The sequence below is a fragment of the Quercus suber genome, unplaced genomic scaffold (assembly GCF_002906115.3).
Source record: "Quercus suber isolate HL8 unplaced genomic scaffold, Cork oak 2.0 scaffold_519, whole genome shotgun sequence".
NCBI classification, from domain to species: Eukaryota; Viridiplantae; Streptophyta; class Magnoliopsida; order Fagales; family Fagaceae; genus Quercus; species Quercus suber.
The window spans coordinates 434,818-449,293 of record NW_027069968.1 but is presented as its reverse complement, the minus strand read 5'-3'; the positions used below and the strand labels follow the sequence as shown (position 1 = coordinate 449,293).

At 42.0% G+C, this 14,476-nt stretch overlaps 2 protein-coding genes across 2 annotated transcripts; one reads left to right on the top strand and one right to left on the bottom strand.

The window, feature by feature from the left end:
- The first annotated feature begins 2,905 nt into the window (after positions 1 to 2,905).
- Positions 2,906 to 5,205, top strand: LOC136063380 (uncharacterized). The gene is made up of 4 exons (XM_065763692.1): positions 2,906 to 3,891; positions 3,985 to 4,164; positions 4,242 to 4,666; positions 4,735 to 5,205. Exons 1-4 carry the CDS (start codon positions 3,654 to 3,656, stop codon positions 5,203 to 5,205), a joined length of 1,314 nt encoding a protein of 437 aa, XP_065619764.1. The 5' UTR covers positions 2,906 to 3,653.
- A 976-nt stretch (positions 5,206 to 6,181) lies between these two features.
- LOC112015208 (uncharacterized) lies at positions 6,182 to 7,270 on the bottom strand. Its single transcript, XM_065763691.1, has 3 exons — positions 6,908 to 7,270; positions 6,709 to 6,818; positions 6,182 to 6,587 (listed from the first exon to the last, which is right to left on the bottom strand). The coding sequence occupies exons 1-3, from the start codon at positions 7,268 to 7,270 to the stop codon at positions 6,182 to 6,184; spliced, it is 879 nt and encodes a 292-aa protein (XP_065619763.1).
- Positions 7,271 to 14,476: the final 7,206 nt, after the last annotated feature.

The window sequence follows — 14,476 nt, the reverse complement described above, 5'->3', positions numbered from 1 at the left end:
AAAAGGGGAGAGAGACATAAAACATAGTGAAAAAGACACATTTACCCCTATTTTTAACGGTGAAAGGGAGAGGTGGGTAACGGGGGTCTAACGGAGGTCACCTCAAGTGGGTTAAGTGACAAATTTTAAACCACGGATGGACACTGTTAAAACTAGCCAAACCACAGGTGTGTAAAGTGCAGTTTCCCTTTTTTAATATCTATAAGGGTCCATGGATGGACACTGTTAAAACTAGCCAAACCACAGGTGTGTAAAGTGCAGTTTCCTTTTTTTAATATCTATAAGGGTAGAGCTTCTTAGGAAAGCTTAAGGTATCTTTCAATAATGAAACACTAATCTAGTTTATGGCTAAATTAAAGTTTAGCTCCAGTGCACTTCAGTTGATACGATGAGTACACATAACAAAAATCAAATACATATTCATATATATTGTGTCAACTTCAGTGCACTACAGCCAAGGGCGGAGCTAGAGTGGGGAGAGAGGGGCACCTACCCCCCTGACTCTCCTAAAAAGTCTATTATATATATGCTTATGTAAAGTAAGTTAGCTTCTGGCATAGAATAGAAAAACAAGGAAACAGTTTTCCTAAACAAACTGTACAAACATCACATGAAATAAATAATAAAATAACAAATCTTCCTATTGAGAAAGTCTCAATTTATTGTAACAATATTGTGAGATTTTGTGGTGTTACGAAAACAACTCCTCCCACTTTAAACCATCCGACACAATAAATGCCAACAAACTAAACTTGTTAAAGTTGTTTACACATTTGACCAATATTATTCTTTTTATCTTCTTCTTTTTTCACTTGCCTAAATTTCCTTCTTTTCTCGTTTGAAGTTCTGCCCGTGGAGCTCTAATTACACATCTCTAATAATAATAATAATGTCTTGTATGGTACTAAAGCATTAAAATGTCCATTACTTTTTCTCCTTCATCTCTTGCATCTTCATAGTTTCAAAATTTGAGTTTCTACCATAAATCCAAAATTTTAAATAATTAAAAGAATAGAGAAAAGTTGAAATTTATTTTCTCAATTTATTTTGAGGAATCAAATTAGATCTCTAAACTTTATGGATATATATTAATATCTTACTTTGATGATTGATTGTCAATAACTATGAATTAGATGTTTTACCATTGTTTATTTATTTTACAATTTTTTAATTTTAATAGGCTTTGTATGACAATTATTGTTTGTTTATAATTTTATTATTAATATCAATTAATAATTTTAGGTTATTTTGTTATTATTGTCTTTTGATCTTGCCCCTCTTAAACTAAAATCTTGGCTCCGCCATTGAGTAGAGCTAAGCCATGTTCGTCTCTATTTTCTATATTGAGTGTCTTGTTAGTAATATGCAACTTTGTTTCAATTATTGTTTTACATGAAATATGTTCCTCTCTTTTTCTTTTCTTTTTTCTTTTTCTTTGTCTTTGTCTTTTTGTTCTCCATCTGTAATATGACTCACTTTGGATAGATTTGGCTGATTCAATCAATATAAGGACACATAAAGTGACGTAGAAAAACGTTAAGCTAATGCATTTTGTGCCGACTCGCATTAGAAATTTATAAAAGCTTTGTAGGTTTGCAAATCGAATTCCGTCGTTAAAAATTCCTTCCTTGTTAATATCGCACTCCATTAACACGAGTTTAGAAATCAACAAGGATTTGTTTGCTAGTACTTAGTCGTAAGTGTTAGTGGGTAATAACCTTTGAAGACAACGGGAAGAACATAGGATGCGAAATCTCTTGTATCATTAATGAGTTAGTTGGAAGAAAAAAGAACATAGGATCCATTCGCATAACTATTGGCTTCACGAAAAACATGCCCAACGTGGATGGCCCAGTCGCGAGTCCTCAAGTCCTGCCATTAGAAACTAAAATAGCAATATCTGGTACACCATTAGATGTTAACCAATTAAATACTATTTGTGAATCAACTTCCAAATTTACATATTTATAAGTGAAATAATATATTCACAATATTTTCATAATACTTTCATAACAAATCTTAAGTGACAGGTTGTTAGTGATTGATGGGTGTGAACTCATCAGTTACGTTCGTCGGACGGAGATGATTCTTCAACCTTTGGAGATGGTCACCGGTGTGGTGCCTGCCACAGCGCCTCCGATGCCAAAGTCAGTATAATGAGCTTTATGGGAAATGAACAATGTAATTGGGAAGAATTAGAAAGATCTTTGGAGTTTTTTGGGTATCAGTACCTGTTCTTCAGCAATGTGGGAGACTTTATATATGTTCTCATGGCTTCTAGCCGTTGGGTAGTTATAGAGGTCTTTAATACTCCTTTTGGTAACGTCTGGGGCCGTTTAATGTGCCATCACTGTCCTTCAACGGATTGTACAGTTGTCTCTATAACCGTTTCGGGTTTGATTGCCTGCATTGAATGGTCTGTATATGTTCGTCAGTAAAGCACATAATTGACTCACCTAGCCAGGGTCTGGATTCGTCCGTATCGATGGGATCGTCCGTGCGTGCATGAACTCGTTAGTCCCGTCAGTTGCCCCCCGATTCTGTGTTCGTCAGTTAAATGACGATCATAGAATGTGAGGAGTTTTACAGTTTACGAGTGTCGTTTGGGATTTCGATCCGCAGTAAATGCAAAGCGGCGGCGTTTCGCAAATCATGGCACTCGTGGCACGCGCTGGTGGGTGGAATTAATGCTTTGATTTGGTGGGACTATTGGACTTCCCGCTGGTTTTTTTTCAGTTTCCCAAAGCCTCAGTTAAAAACTCCTCCTTGTTCACATTTTTCAAAAATACTCTACTCATTTGCTTTGATCATCCTCTCCGGCGACCTTTCTCTGCAACCCTTCTGCAAACTAGCAACCGGTGTGGTGGTGTTCTTCCTTCTGACCGCTTCCTTAAGGTACGCCCATCCTCCTGTGTTATTTCTCTTCGCCTTATTATGGTTTTGCCTCTGATTTTCTCTTCTTCTGTGTTTTTTTTTTTTTTCTTTGTTGTTTGTTCTGAATTCCATGGGGGTTTAGTTTGTTGTTGTGTCTTTTGTTTTTCATGCTTAGTAGCTCTGAGGTTAGGGTAGCTTGCCCCTCAATTTCATTCCTTTTTGCTCATTTTGGAGGGTTTTTGGGGGTTTCCTCTAGTATTGAGGATTTTGTTTTTGAGGGTAACTGTTTGAGTGTTGCTTTGGCTGATCTGTTGCCTTTGCTTCGTCAGTCTTTGGATTGGTTCGTGAACGAGGTTGGAGGGTGAGTAGGTATGTCAGTAGTTAGGTCGAGTGAGCTTGAAACTGGGTTGTCGTCCAACGGCGGCCCAGCGGAGGAAGATACCGCCGTCTCTGGCTCTCAAGAGGTTAGGGCTTTTTATGCCCTGGGAGAGGAGTGTGGGTTAGATGCTGGCACGTTGGCGAGGTTTAGGGACAGATTTCAGTTTCCTGACAAAGTTAGGGTTCGTCTACCCAGTGTGGAGGAATGGGCGTGTCACTTCTTCCCAGGCGAGGTAGGCTTTTACGAGGCTGCCTTCATTTGAGGGTTGAGGTTTCCCGTCCATCCCTTCCTGATGGAGTTGCCAGATCATTTTGGTATCGCTCCGGGGCAACTTATGCCCAACTCTTGGAGAATTTTAATCAGCTGTATGGGGATATAACTGGCAGCTAATGACGGGGACATGATCAGGGTAGACGAGCTAGTGTATTTGTATCGGTTGAAAGCGTCAAGGGAGTATGGGTATTATGAACTAGTGCCTTGGGAAAGAGGTACTAGAATCGTCAAAAAATTACCTTCGTCATTCAGGTATTGGAAGTCCAGGTTCTTCTATGTGTCTGGGGACGAGTTTGAGACTCCCTTAAGCGAGGTTTGGGGTGATCTCCCGGTGTTACATCGTCGGTGGGAAACCCCGACTTTAGGTGCGTCAATATTCCTTCTTCGTTTCTTGAATCCCGTCGTGCTTACAATCAAGGCTGCTAACACCTTCTCTCCTCCTTTTTTTTTTTTTTTAGTCAAAAGACGACAAAAGCTAAAGAGCAGGTACAGAAAACGTGTGCAGAAGGCCATTAAGTACGCGCAGACGATCGAGGACTGGGACGATCTCGTCAATCCCAGAACCCTCGCATTCTATTGTCTCGGGCCTGATCCCTCTGCCTTTGTCTTGAAAAACATTGACATAGAAGGAAAAAAGAGTAAGTTCTAGCTTCGTCAGTACTGACCTTTTCTTTTCTTGTGCTTTTCTTCGTGGCTAATGTTTTTCTTTTGACAGAGATGACGTTGAAATTCAACAAAGATATGTACGCCAAGATGAGGGCCAAGAAGGACGAGCCTTTATCCAACATAGGCAAAAAGACTGTGCGTGTTATAGGGAAGGGCCTTTTCGCCACTCTGCTAGCCTCAGTCACTCCCCTCGTCTCTGGCACTAAGGTGACGAGGACTGATTCTCCGTCCACTTCAGTGGAGGAGCTTCCCACTCCCGTCTCCAAGAGGCCACGCCTGTCGGGTAAGGAGAAAAAGAAAGAGGACGTTGGCCGCGCAACCATCTGGAGCGATGAGAAGCTGGCAGTTGAATGGGCCCACAGCATTGTGACGGCTGACGACTTAAAGGCTTTCTCTGGGGTCTCCTTGAACACAGTCGCTGCTGGCCATTTTTTTTTTTTTTTTTTTTTTTTTTTTTTTTTTGCTGAAGAGTTTGTACTTCTTTTCAGGTTCTGGGGGAGAGCCTCCACATTGCTGCTGAGTATCTTACTCAAGAGGCAAAGGTGGCGTCCCTAACTTCGAGGGTGGAGACGTTGGAGGCGGAAAATTCTGGTTTGAAGAAGGACCTCATCGAGTCCATGGGCACGGCAAATACACTGAGAGAGCAAGCAAAGAAGTTCGCAAACGATCTTAGGGTGGAGCGTCAGCTGAACGTTGAGAAAGACGAGCAACTTGTAGCTGCCAATGAGAGCCTTAAGACTATTGCAACCAGATCGGTAGCGGCCTTCCAGACCACTGATGAGTACAATACCGTGCTCTTTAGTTGGTACTTCAAGGGCTTCGAGCTTCTGAGGAGGTACCTCGTCAAACACCCTTCAGGAGTAAACATGGAGGCGCTTGATCTGGAAGAAGTGGATCAAGAGATGGCGGCTGACGAAGCTGTTCAATCATCCGCCATCGAGACTGAGGCTCCAGCTGATGCTCCTGATGACACCGTTCGTACCGAGGATGCCCTTGCCGGCGATGCGGCTTGACGAGTTTGAGACTTGGAAAAAATTCCTTTGAAAAGATTCCTTTGTGGTGCCCGTCATGTTTTGGGCTCTTTTTTTTTTTTTGTAAATCTATTTGCTAAACAATATCTTTTTTTTTTTTTTTTGAAGACAGTGTTTTTAGCCCAGCGTTTATGGGCTTTTAATTGTAGAAACAATGGTTATTCATCTGCTAGCCTCTGGCCTTTTATTTCTTGTATTTGTGATTGTACGTCCTTCTTCCTTTTTTGTTTGATGCATGTTAGTAATTTGTATCCGTCTAGGCGAGATTTTATCATTTAGCCTTTTTTGGCTTTTTAGTGATCCTCGTCGGTAACTTACATCCGTCTAGGCGGAAGTTTTGTTACTTAGCCGTTTCTTGGCCTTTTGATCATCGAGTGACATTCGTCAGTAACTTACATCCGTCTAGGCGGAATCTTGTTAGTTAGCCATTTTTTTGGCTTTTTGATCACTAAGTGATATTCATCAGTAACTTACATCCGTCTAGGCAGAATCTTCTTACTTAGCCATTTTTTGGCTTTTTGATCACTAAGTGATATTCGTCAGTAACTTACATCCGTCTAGGCGGAATCTTGTTACTTAGCCATTTTTTGGCTTTCGTTAGTTTCTCCAGGCATGGTTTATACACAAATATTGGCTGAATAACTCATTTATTAATAGTAAATGATGAGTGTGTCTTTTTGTTACATCTACTGATGATATTTCTTCAAATGTTCAATGTTCCACGGTCTTGGGAGCCTTTGTCCATCTAGGGTCTCCAGGTGGTAGCTGCTCTGTCTGGAGTAGTGAATGACTTTGTATGGCCCCTCCCACGTGGGGCTGAGCTTTCCTTGGGATGGATCTCTGGTTGCCTGAGCTTTCCTTGGGATGGATCTATGTTGAGTCTCCTGAGCTTCACCCTTCTATTGTAGTAGTCTGTCATCTTTCTCTAGTATTCCGTCATCTTGCTGAAGGCTTTGTCTCATACTTCTTCAAGACAGTCCAGGTCAACTCGCAATAGGTCGTCACTTTCTTCTTCATTGAACGCTTCTCTCCTGGTGCTGGTTATTCCCACTTCGACAGGGATTACTGCTTCGGTACCGTAGGTGAGTCTGAAGGGGGTCTCTCTTGTTGGGGTTCTAGCCGTGGTTCTGTAGGCCCACAAGACGTTGGGCAGTTCTTCGGGCCAGGCTCCTTTCACATCGTCTAGTTTGGTCTTTATGATCTTGAGCAATGTACGGTTCGTTACCTCCGTCTGTCCATTCGCCTGTGGGTGGCCTGGTGACAAGAACTGGTTCTTAATGCCCAAGCCTGAGCAGAAGTCCTTGAAACTTTGGCTATCGAACTGACGTCTGTTATCCAACATGATTGTCCGTGGGATCCTGAACCTGCAAATTATGTTCTTCCATACGAACCCCTAGATTCTGGCCTCGGTGATGGTTGCCAATGCCTCTGCCTCAACCCATTTAGTGAAATAATCAATAGCAACTAGTAAGAATTTTACCTGACCTTTGCCTTGAGGTAGTGGGCCAACGATGTCGATTCCCCATTATGCAAATGGCCATGGAGACGTTATCGTCGTCAGCTTTTTTGACGGGAGCCGCTGGACGCTCTCGAACCTTTGACATTTGTCACATCTCTTGATGAACTTTACTGAGTCATCTTGCATGGTCGGCCAGAAGTAACCTACTCGCATAATTTTTCTTACCAGGGATTTTGGGCCTGCATGATCTCCACAGATCCCTTCATGGACCTCCCTCAGGACGTATTCGGCTTCTCCTTCGTCAACACACCTCAAGTAGGGCATGGAGAAACCTCTTTTGTACAAAGCATCATTGAGAATCATGAATCTGGGGGATCTCTTCTTAACCTTCTTAGCTTCATCTGTGTTTTGAGGCAGGTGGCCATCTTGAAGAAAGGACATGATGGGCGTCATCCAGCTATTCGTGCCCCTGACCGCGAATGTTGAGATTTCTTCTATGCTGGGGTTTCTTTGTATCTCCATCATCAAGCCCGTCCCTGATTTAGTTTCTTCCGACGAGGCTATCTTTGAAACTTCGTCTGCAGCCATATTCTGGCTTTTCGGAATCTGGACGAACTCCACTTTTTCGAACTCTTGGGTCAAGCGTTTCGTCAACTTGAGGTATTTCTACATCCTTTCTTCTTTTGCTTTGTACTCTCCTATGATTTGCCCAATTATTAGCTTTGAGTCGTTTTGGACTAGCAGGCTGCTAGCCCCAAGCTCTCTTTCGAGTCTTAAACCCGTCAGAATTCCTTCGTACTCAGCTTTGTTATTGGTGGCTGGAAATTTTAGCTGGACTCCATATTTCAATGTTTCTCCGTCAGGAGTGGTTATGACGACCCCTACTCCCCCTCTTTTTTGGGCTGATGAGCCATCAGTCTGTATCACCCATGTCTCGCCCATGCTGGCAATGCTCAGCTCGTCTGGGTGAGTAAACTCGGCGATGAAGTCAGCCAGAGCTTGTGCTTTGATGGCCATCCTAGGATGGTATTCCACGTCGAATTGGCTGAGTTTAATTGCCCATTGGACCATCCTCCCGGCTGCCTCGGGTTTGTTCATAGACTTCTTGATGGGTTGGTCCGTCATCACTAAGATCGGGTTTGCCTGGAAGTATTTCCTGAGCTTGCGCGAGGCTACTATCAATGCAAAGGTGATTTTCTCGATCCTTGGAAAGCTTGGCTGACGTAGTACACTGGGAGCTGTTTCCTATCTTCTTCTCGTATTAAAGCTGCACTGACGGCTGTAGACGAAACTGCCAGGTATAAGTACAAGTTTTCTCCTTCTTTGGATGGGCTTAGGAATGGTGGATTGCTGAGGTAACGCTTGAGCTCTTGGAAAGCCGCTTCACATTCGTCGGTCCATTCAAAGGCTTGCTTAAGGGTCTTGAAGAATGGTAAGCATTTGTCCGTTGCTCTTGACACGAATCTGTTAAGAGCTGCAATCCGGCCTGTGAGCTTCTGGACTTCCTTGACGGTCTTGGGTGATGCCATGTTGAGTATAGCTTGCACCTTCTCAGGATTTGCTTCTATTCCTCTCTGAGACACCATGAATCCTAGGAATTTTTCGGAGGCGACACCAAAAACACACTTGCCAAGGTTTAGCTTCATTTGGTATTGCTTAAGGGTATCGAATGTCTCCTTAAGGTCGTCCAGATGCGTGAGCTCTTCCCTGCTCTTGACGAGCATATCGTCGACGTACACTTCCATATTCCTGCCTATTTGTTTGACGAACATTTTATTCACCAACCTCTGATACGTCGCTCCTGCGTTCTTCAGTCCAAAGGGCATGACCTTGTAGCAATAGAGCCCCTGACTGGTGATGAAGGCGGTTTTATCCTGATCCTCGTCAGCCATTTTTATCTAATTGTACCCGGAGAATGCATCCATGAACGTCAACAGCTTGTGCCCGGCCGTGGAATCTACCAGCTGGTCTATTCTTGGAAGAGGGAAACTGTCCTTCAGGCAGGCCTTGTTTAGGTCTGTGAAGTCCACGCACATCCTCCATTTTCCATTTGCTTTCTTTACTAGGACAACGTTTACCAGCCAGTCTGGACAGTACACCTCCCTGATAAAGCCTGCAGTCAAGAGTTTACTCACCTCGTCAGCAATTGTCTGGTCTCTTTCTGGCGCAAATGTCCTTCGTCTCTGCTTGACGGGTTTCCTCTCTGGGTCCATATTCAACCTGTGTTGGATAACTTCTGGAGATATTCCTGGCATGTCGTCGTGGCTCCAAGCAAAGACGTCCAAGTTCTCCCTGAGAAATCGAATGAGCCTCGTTCTCATCTCAGGACTCAATGTTGTCCCTATTCTGGTTGTTTTCGTCCTTTCCCCCTCGATCAACTCCACTACTTCCAGTGCTTCCATCTTTTCTTCCTCTTTTTCTTCCACTACCCACGTGTGGTTCTCCTTAGCTGCTAAAACAGCTTGATAGCATTCTCGAGCTAGAACTTGGTCTCCTTTAACTTCACCAATACCCTCTTCCGTTAGAAACTTCACCTTCAAGCAGTAGGTGGATGTGGACGCCTTCCACTTGTTGAGTGCTGGCCTTCCGATGATGACATTATAGGACGAGGGACAATCTACTACCAAAAAGTCTACCTGACGAGTCAACTATTTTGGATACGTTCCCACTGTTACTGTCAGCGTCACTATGCCCCTGGGGTACACCTTGTCACCGCTGAAACTGACGAGTGGAGAATCAAATGGACGAAGTCTCTTGGGATCCAGCCTCAATTGTTGGAATGCAGAAAAGTAAATGATATCGGCAGAGCTACCATTGTCCACGAGGACTCTTTTGGTGTTGAATCCTTCTATGGTAAGCATTATGACCAACGGGTCATTGTGAGGCTGTTTCACTCCTTTGGAGTCACTCTCGTTGAAGGTCATATCCTGATCACTTCGTCTGTACTTTGGCAGGGGTGTCATATGGACGCTATTCACCTGTCGTTGATGTGTTTTCTTGAGTGACTTGAATGAGCCCCCAGTGGTAGGCCCCCCTACGATCGTCTGTATTTCCACGACCACATTTTGAGAAGGTTGTGATTGACGGCCGTCGTTCCTGGAGGATGACCCCTGTTGGCCTTTGTTTTCATCTCGGAATTTGTTGTGTTCCCCCTTCTTTACGAATTTCTGCAACTTCCCCCTCCGTATCAATTCTTCTATCTGCTCTTTGAGATCCCTACAATCTTCGGTGTAGTGGCCGTGATCTTTGTGGAATCAGCAGTACTTACTTTTGTCGCGGACGTTAGGAGATGAGTGTAGTGGTCGTGGCCACTTAAGATAATGCTCGTTTTTAATCTGTGCCAAAATTTTGTCAACAGGCATAACGAGAGGGGTGAATTTTACCGTTCGTGGATTTTTGTCATCCTTCCTTCTGACTCCGTCATTGATTCGACGGTTTGGACGGTCCCGCTACTGCCCTCTACGATCGTCTTCTTTTCTTCCTTTGTCCCCTGGTCTGTCCGCGTCTTTGATAGCAGCCAATGCGTCTTCAGCGTTCATGTACTTCTGCGCCTTGAGGAGCATTTCAGTCATCATCTTTGGGGGGTTCTTCGCGAGTGAGCTGACGAGATCCCTGGACCTCAGCCCTGCTTTGAAGGTCGTTAGCTGTACCATATTGTCGGCTTCGTCTACCTCCAATGTTTCCCTCGTGAAACGTTATACATATGACCTCAAGGTTTCTTTTTCTTCCTGCTTGATGGTAAGCAAGTGGTCAGCGGTCCTCTTTGGTCGTTGTCCTCCAATAAAGTGACGCAGGAAGGCGTTGCTCAACTGCTCGAACGTATCGATTGATGATGTTGGCAACTTTGTGAACCATTCTCGGGCAGCTCCCCTAAGTGTAGTTGGGAAGAAGCGACACAATATTTCATCTGGGGGCTATTGAAGTCCCAGGGTCGTCTTGAAGGTGTTTAGATGATCTTGAGGGTCCTTCAACCTATCGAAGGGCTCGAGTTGAGGTAAACGGAATTTCGACGGCACTGGGCAGTCGAGGACCACTGTTGTGAATGGTGAATCCGTCGCTCGGACCATCCGATCCACGCTCCGCTCTATTTTTTCTTTGATGGCGTTCCTTAGTTCGTCCATCTCCCTCCTCATCTCCCGAAGAATATCTGAATTTTGCTCGACGGGAGTGTTTGGCCTTCGATGGTCACTTCTTCTGTTACTATCCCCCTCATCTTCCTGATTTCCCTTCGAACGATTTTCCTCTTGCTGAAACCGTAATCTCATTTCTTGGTTTTTCTTTGTCAGTTCTTCAACTGTGGCTACAAGGGCTTGAACTTGTTGAGCTAGGGCTGCAGCATCTTGATTAGACTCCATCCTAAAAAGAACAAGAATAAGGAACCACTATTTCGAGTTTGAACACGAAAAAATGTCGTTTCCCACAGACGGCGCCAAACTGATGAGAGTGAACTCGTCAGTTACGTTCGTCGGACGGAGATGATTCTTCAACCTTTGGAGATGGTCACCGGTGTGGTGCCTGCCACAGCGCCTCCGATGCCAAAGTCAGTATAATGAGCTTTATGGGAAATGAACAATGTAATTGGGAAGAATTAGAAAGATCTTTGGAGTTTTTGGGTATCAGTACCTGTTCTTCAGCAATGTGGGAGACTTATATATGTTCTCATGGCTTCTAGCCATTAGGTAGTTATGGAGGTCTTTAATGCTCCTTTTGGTAACGTCTGGGGCTGTTTAATGTGTCATCACTGCCCTTCAACGGATTGTACAGTTGTCTCTGTAACCGTTTCGGGTTTGATTGCCTGCATTGAATGGTCTGTATATGTTCATCAGTAAAGCATATAATTGACTCACCTAGCCAGAGTCTGGATTCGTCCGTATCGATGGGATCGTCCGTGCGTGCATGAACTCGTTAGTCCCGTCAAGATTGAAATAGATTAAATCTTGGGAAAGTGGATACTAAATAAACTATAAGTCCAAGATCAATAAGTTCAAAAAGGTTTTTATTTGGAGTTTGCTTGGGATTATATGCCTTTTGTTCATTTGGTTGGGCTCTAAGTGGTTTTGACACCATTTTTGGATGCATATGGCACCTATTGGCAAATTCGGAAGTAGCTTGAGATGATTTGTACTTAGGTCATCTAGTTGGGCTTCATTCTGATTTGGCACCTTAAGTAATCGTGGTTTAAGAGAAGTCTCTGCAAGGTAGGGAGGATTTAGATTAAATTTGGTGATCTACAAAATCTCTTCATAGTGGTTAATTTTTGTAAAGCTTGGTGCAATTTGTAATTCTTCATTTTCTAATTAAGGAGAAATTCTTTCTTTGACTTGTTTGGAAGATTGCTTGGTGGAATTTTAGTTATGGTGAAGATTATTAGATTTTTCCTTATATTCATATTTTGAATTGATTTGGGTTGCAATTTGAGATAATCCATAGAGAATTTTGATGGAGGTATGGAGGATTTTTCGTTTATGTGGTTTGATTAAATTCAAGCTACAATGGAGATGTGTCACTTTTGTTTCATTTGTGCTTTAAATGCATATCTTTTGCATGTATAACAACATATTCTCCTTTGTTGACTTTGGTTTCTTCTTGATCGAAAACTAATTCTTATCATGTATTATTTTTTACTTTCTTTATAAAATAATTAAAATTGAAAATGGAAAAAAATAAAACATGTGACATATCATAATTGGTGGAAAACAAAAAAACAAAAAAAAACAAAAAAAATTGTACAAATGATTTGTATTCCCTTTGGTCTAATATATATATCTTGCTCTCTTATTTGGTTATATATATATATATATTGCTCTCTTATTTTGCTTGTGCGGCCAGTCTAACAGTTTGGGTGCTACAAAAAGGTGTGGCAAAAGGTCAAAGTGTGAGACCACTTTAATGAAGGTGCAAGAATTCCAGAGAAAAGAAAACTTCTACTTGTTTTAGGTTTACCCTCTACATCATTTGGTATTCTCCAAATTTGTTATTGAAATTTCTTATTGTTGCCACCCATGGACGTAAGCCAAAAGCTAAACCATGTAAATTCTTGATTTTTTTTTTTTATACTTTGTATTTTTTTGGTTAAAATCTTTTCTTTTCTTTTCTTTTTTTAATGGAAGGGCCTGTGTATCTATTAATTAATGCATTTAACTATTATTCTATCATTTAATTGAACAATTAAAACTTGTAGTATGGAAAGAAAGAAAAAGGACTAAAAAAAGCACAGAAAGTGTACATCATAATTAAAAGGGCAATCCATTTGTTCCAGATGCCTAATATTAATATATTTAGTATATTAGTTAATCCTTATAAAAAAAAAAAAAAAAGTATATTAGTTACTACCAATACTAATAACTTTGAGGGTTGTAAGGTTGAATTTAATCAACCATCTTGTTGGCTTTATTCTGTGCCAAATTTGCTTGTAATTTAGCAATTAATAACCCTGTATTTAGGTTGGAATCATGTAAGGATAGTGAGTGGGAGAGTGAGAAGAAATGCTCAAGATTGTGCAAGGATGCAGAGACTCGCAGCTAGGACTCACGGGTAATTCACGACTAGCAAGCTGCCAATTGCAGCACACGAGTGAAGCGTACGAGAAGATGAATAGTCGCGCCAGCTAGAGCACTACAGGACAAAAAGTCCAGCCTAGCCGTTCTATTATCTCGCGGCTTGAACTCGCGACTCAGTCAAGTTGCGAGGCCAAGCCGCCAGCCAGCCCTGTTTCCAAAAAACCTAACTCTTCGCATTCCATTCTCACCCCAATATAAATACCCTTTATACTCACAAAATGTAGAAAGCTTTCAGAGAGAATTTTGAGAGAGAAACCTTAGAGAAAAACAAGACTGATTCATCCACAATCTTCATATAGAGACTCTTCAAATTCATCTACTCTCACCCTCTCCATTGTTACATCCTTGAGAGGTTCTTACCCAAATTCTTTTTTCACCATACCTATATCTGTGAAAAGGTCATTTGATGCTTTGGGAAGCAATTAGGAAGGGACCAATGGTTATTGGTTGATGCTATAGGCTATAGCGGAATCCGATAAGCTAGAAAAGACAAAGGTTCGGTGCAACCTCGTTGAAGCAAGAAGCTTGGAAGGCTTAGGTACATGGGTAGATTAGGCTTGGAGGATCTATTGTAGTTCATGTATCCCAACTACATTTTTTAGTGGATTATTGATCGCTTGGAGGGCGGCAGAGAAGTTTTACGCCGAGGGCTTTGGTTTCCTCTTCAATAACACATCGTATGTTGTCCTCGTGTTTGCATCTCTCTTCCCTTAATCTTTACCATTTAATTTCTGTTGTGGATGTAATTTTAATTGGTTTAGATTGATTATCAATTCTGGTATTAGCTTTTGTTCATTTTCCGCACATATATTGTTTGACATTAAGCTTGAATTGATAATATTGTATTTGGGGGTCTAAAAGTTCATAGTGTTTTATACGCTATTTGAACATTCAATTGATATCAAAGTGAGTACACTTGTTGTGGTTTAAATACCTAAATGTGATCCTTAACCTCTTGTGTTTATTTGCCATGGATTGTGCTTTGTATGCCTCTTTGTATGATTTGGTTGATGATAAATGTAGCATGTCACGTATTTGTAAAAATGCCTCCATGAGTGATAATTCTCATAATTGTGATGCTATGTTACATGAATCTTTGGATGTTGTTGATATTCCTAACATCAAACTCTTGAAGAAAAAGGCTAAGAAGTTTAATAAGGATTTGAACAAGTTATTTTGTGAAAATGATGATTTGATTGCTAAGCTCAATGAATCCAACAAATTGGTTGAAAAA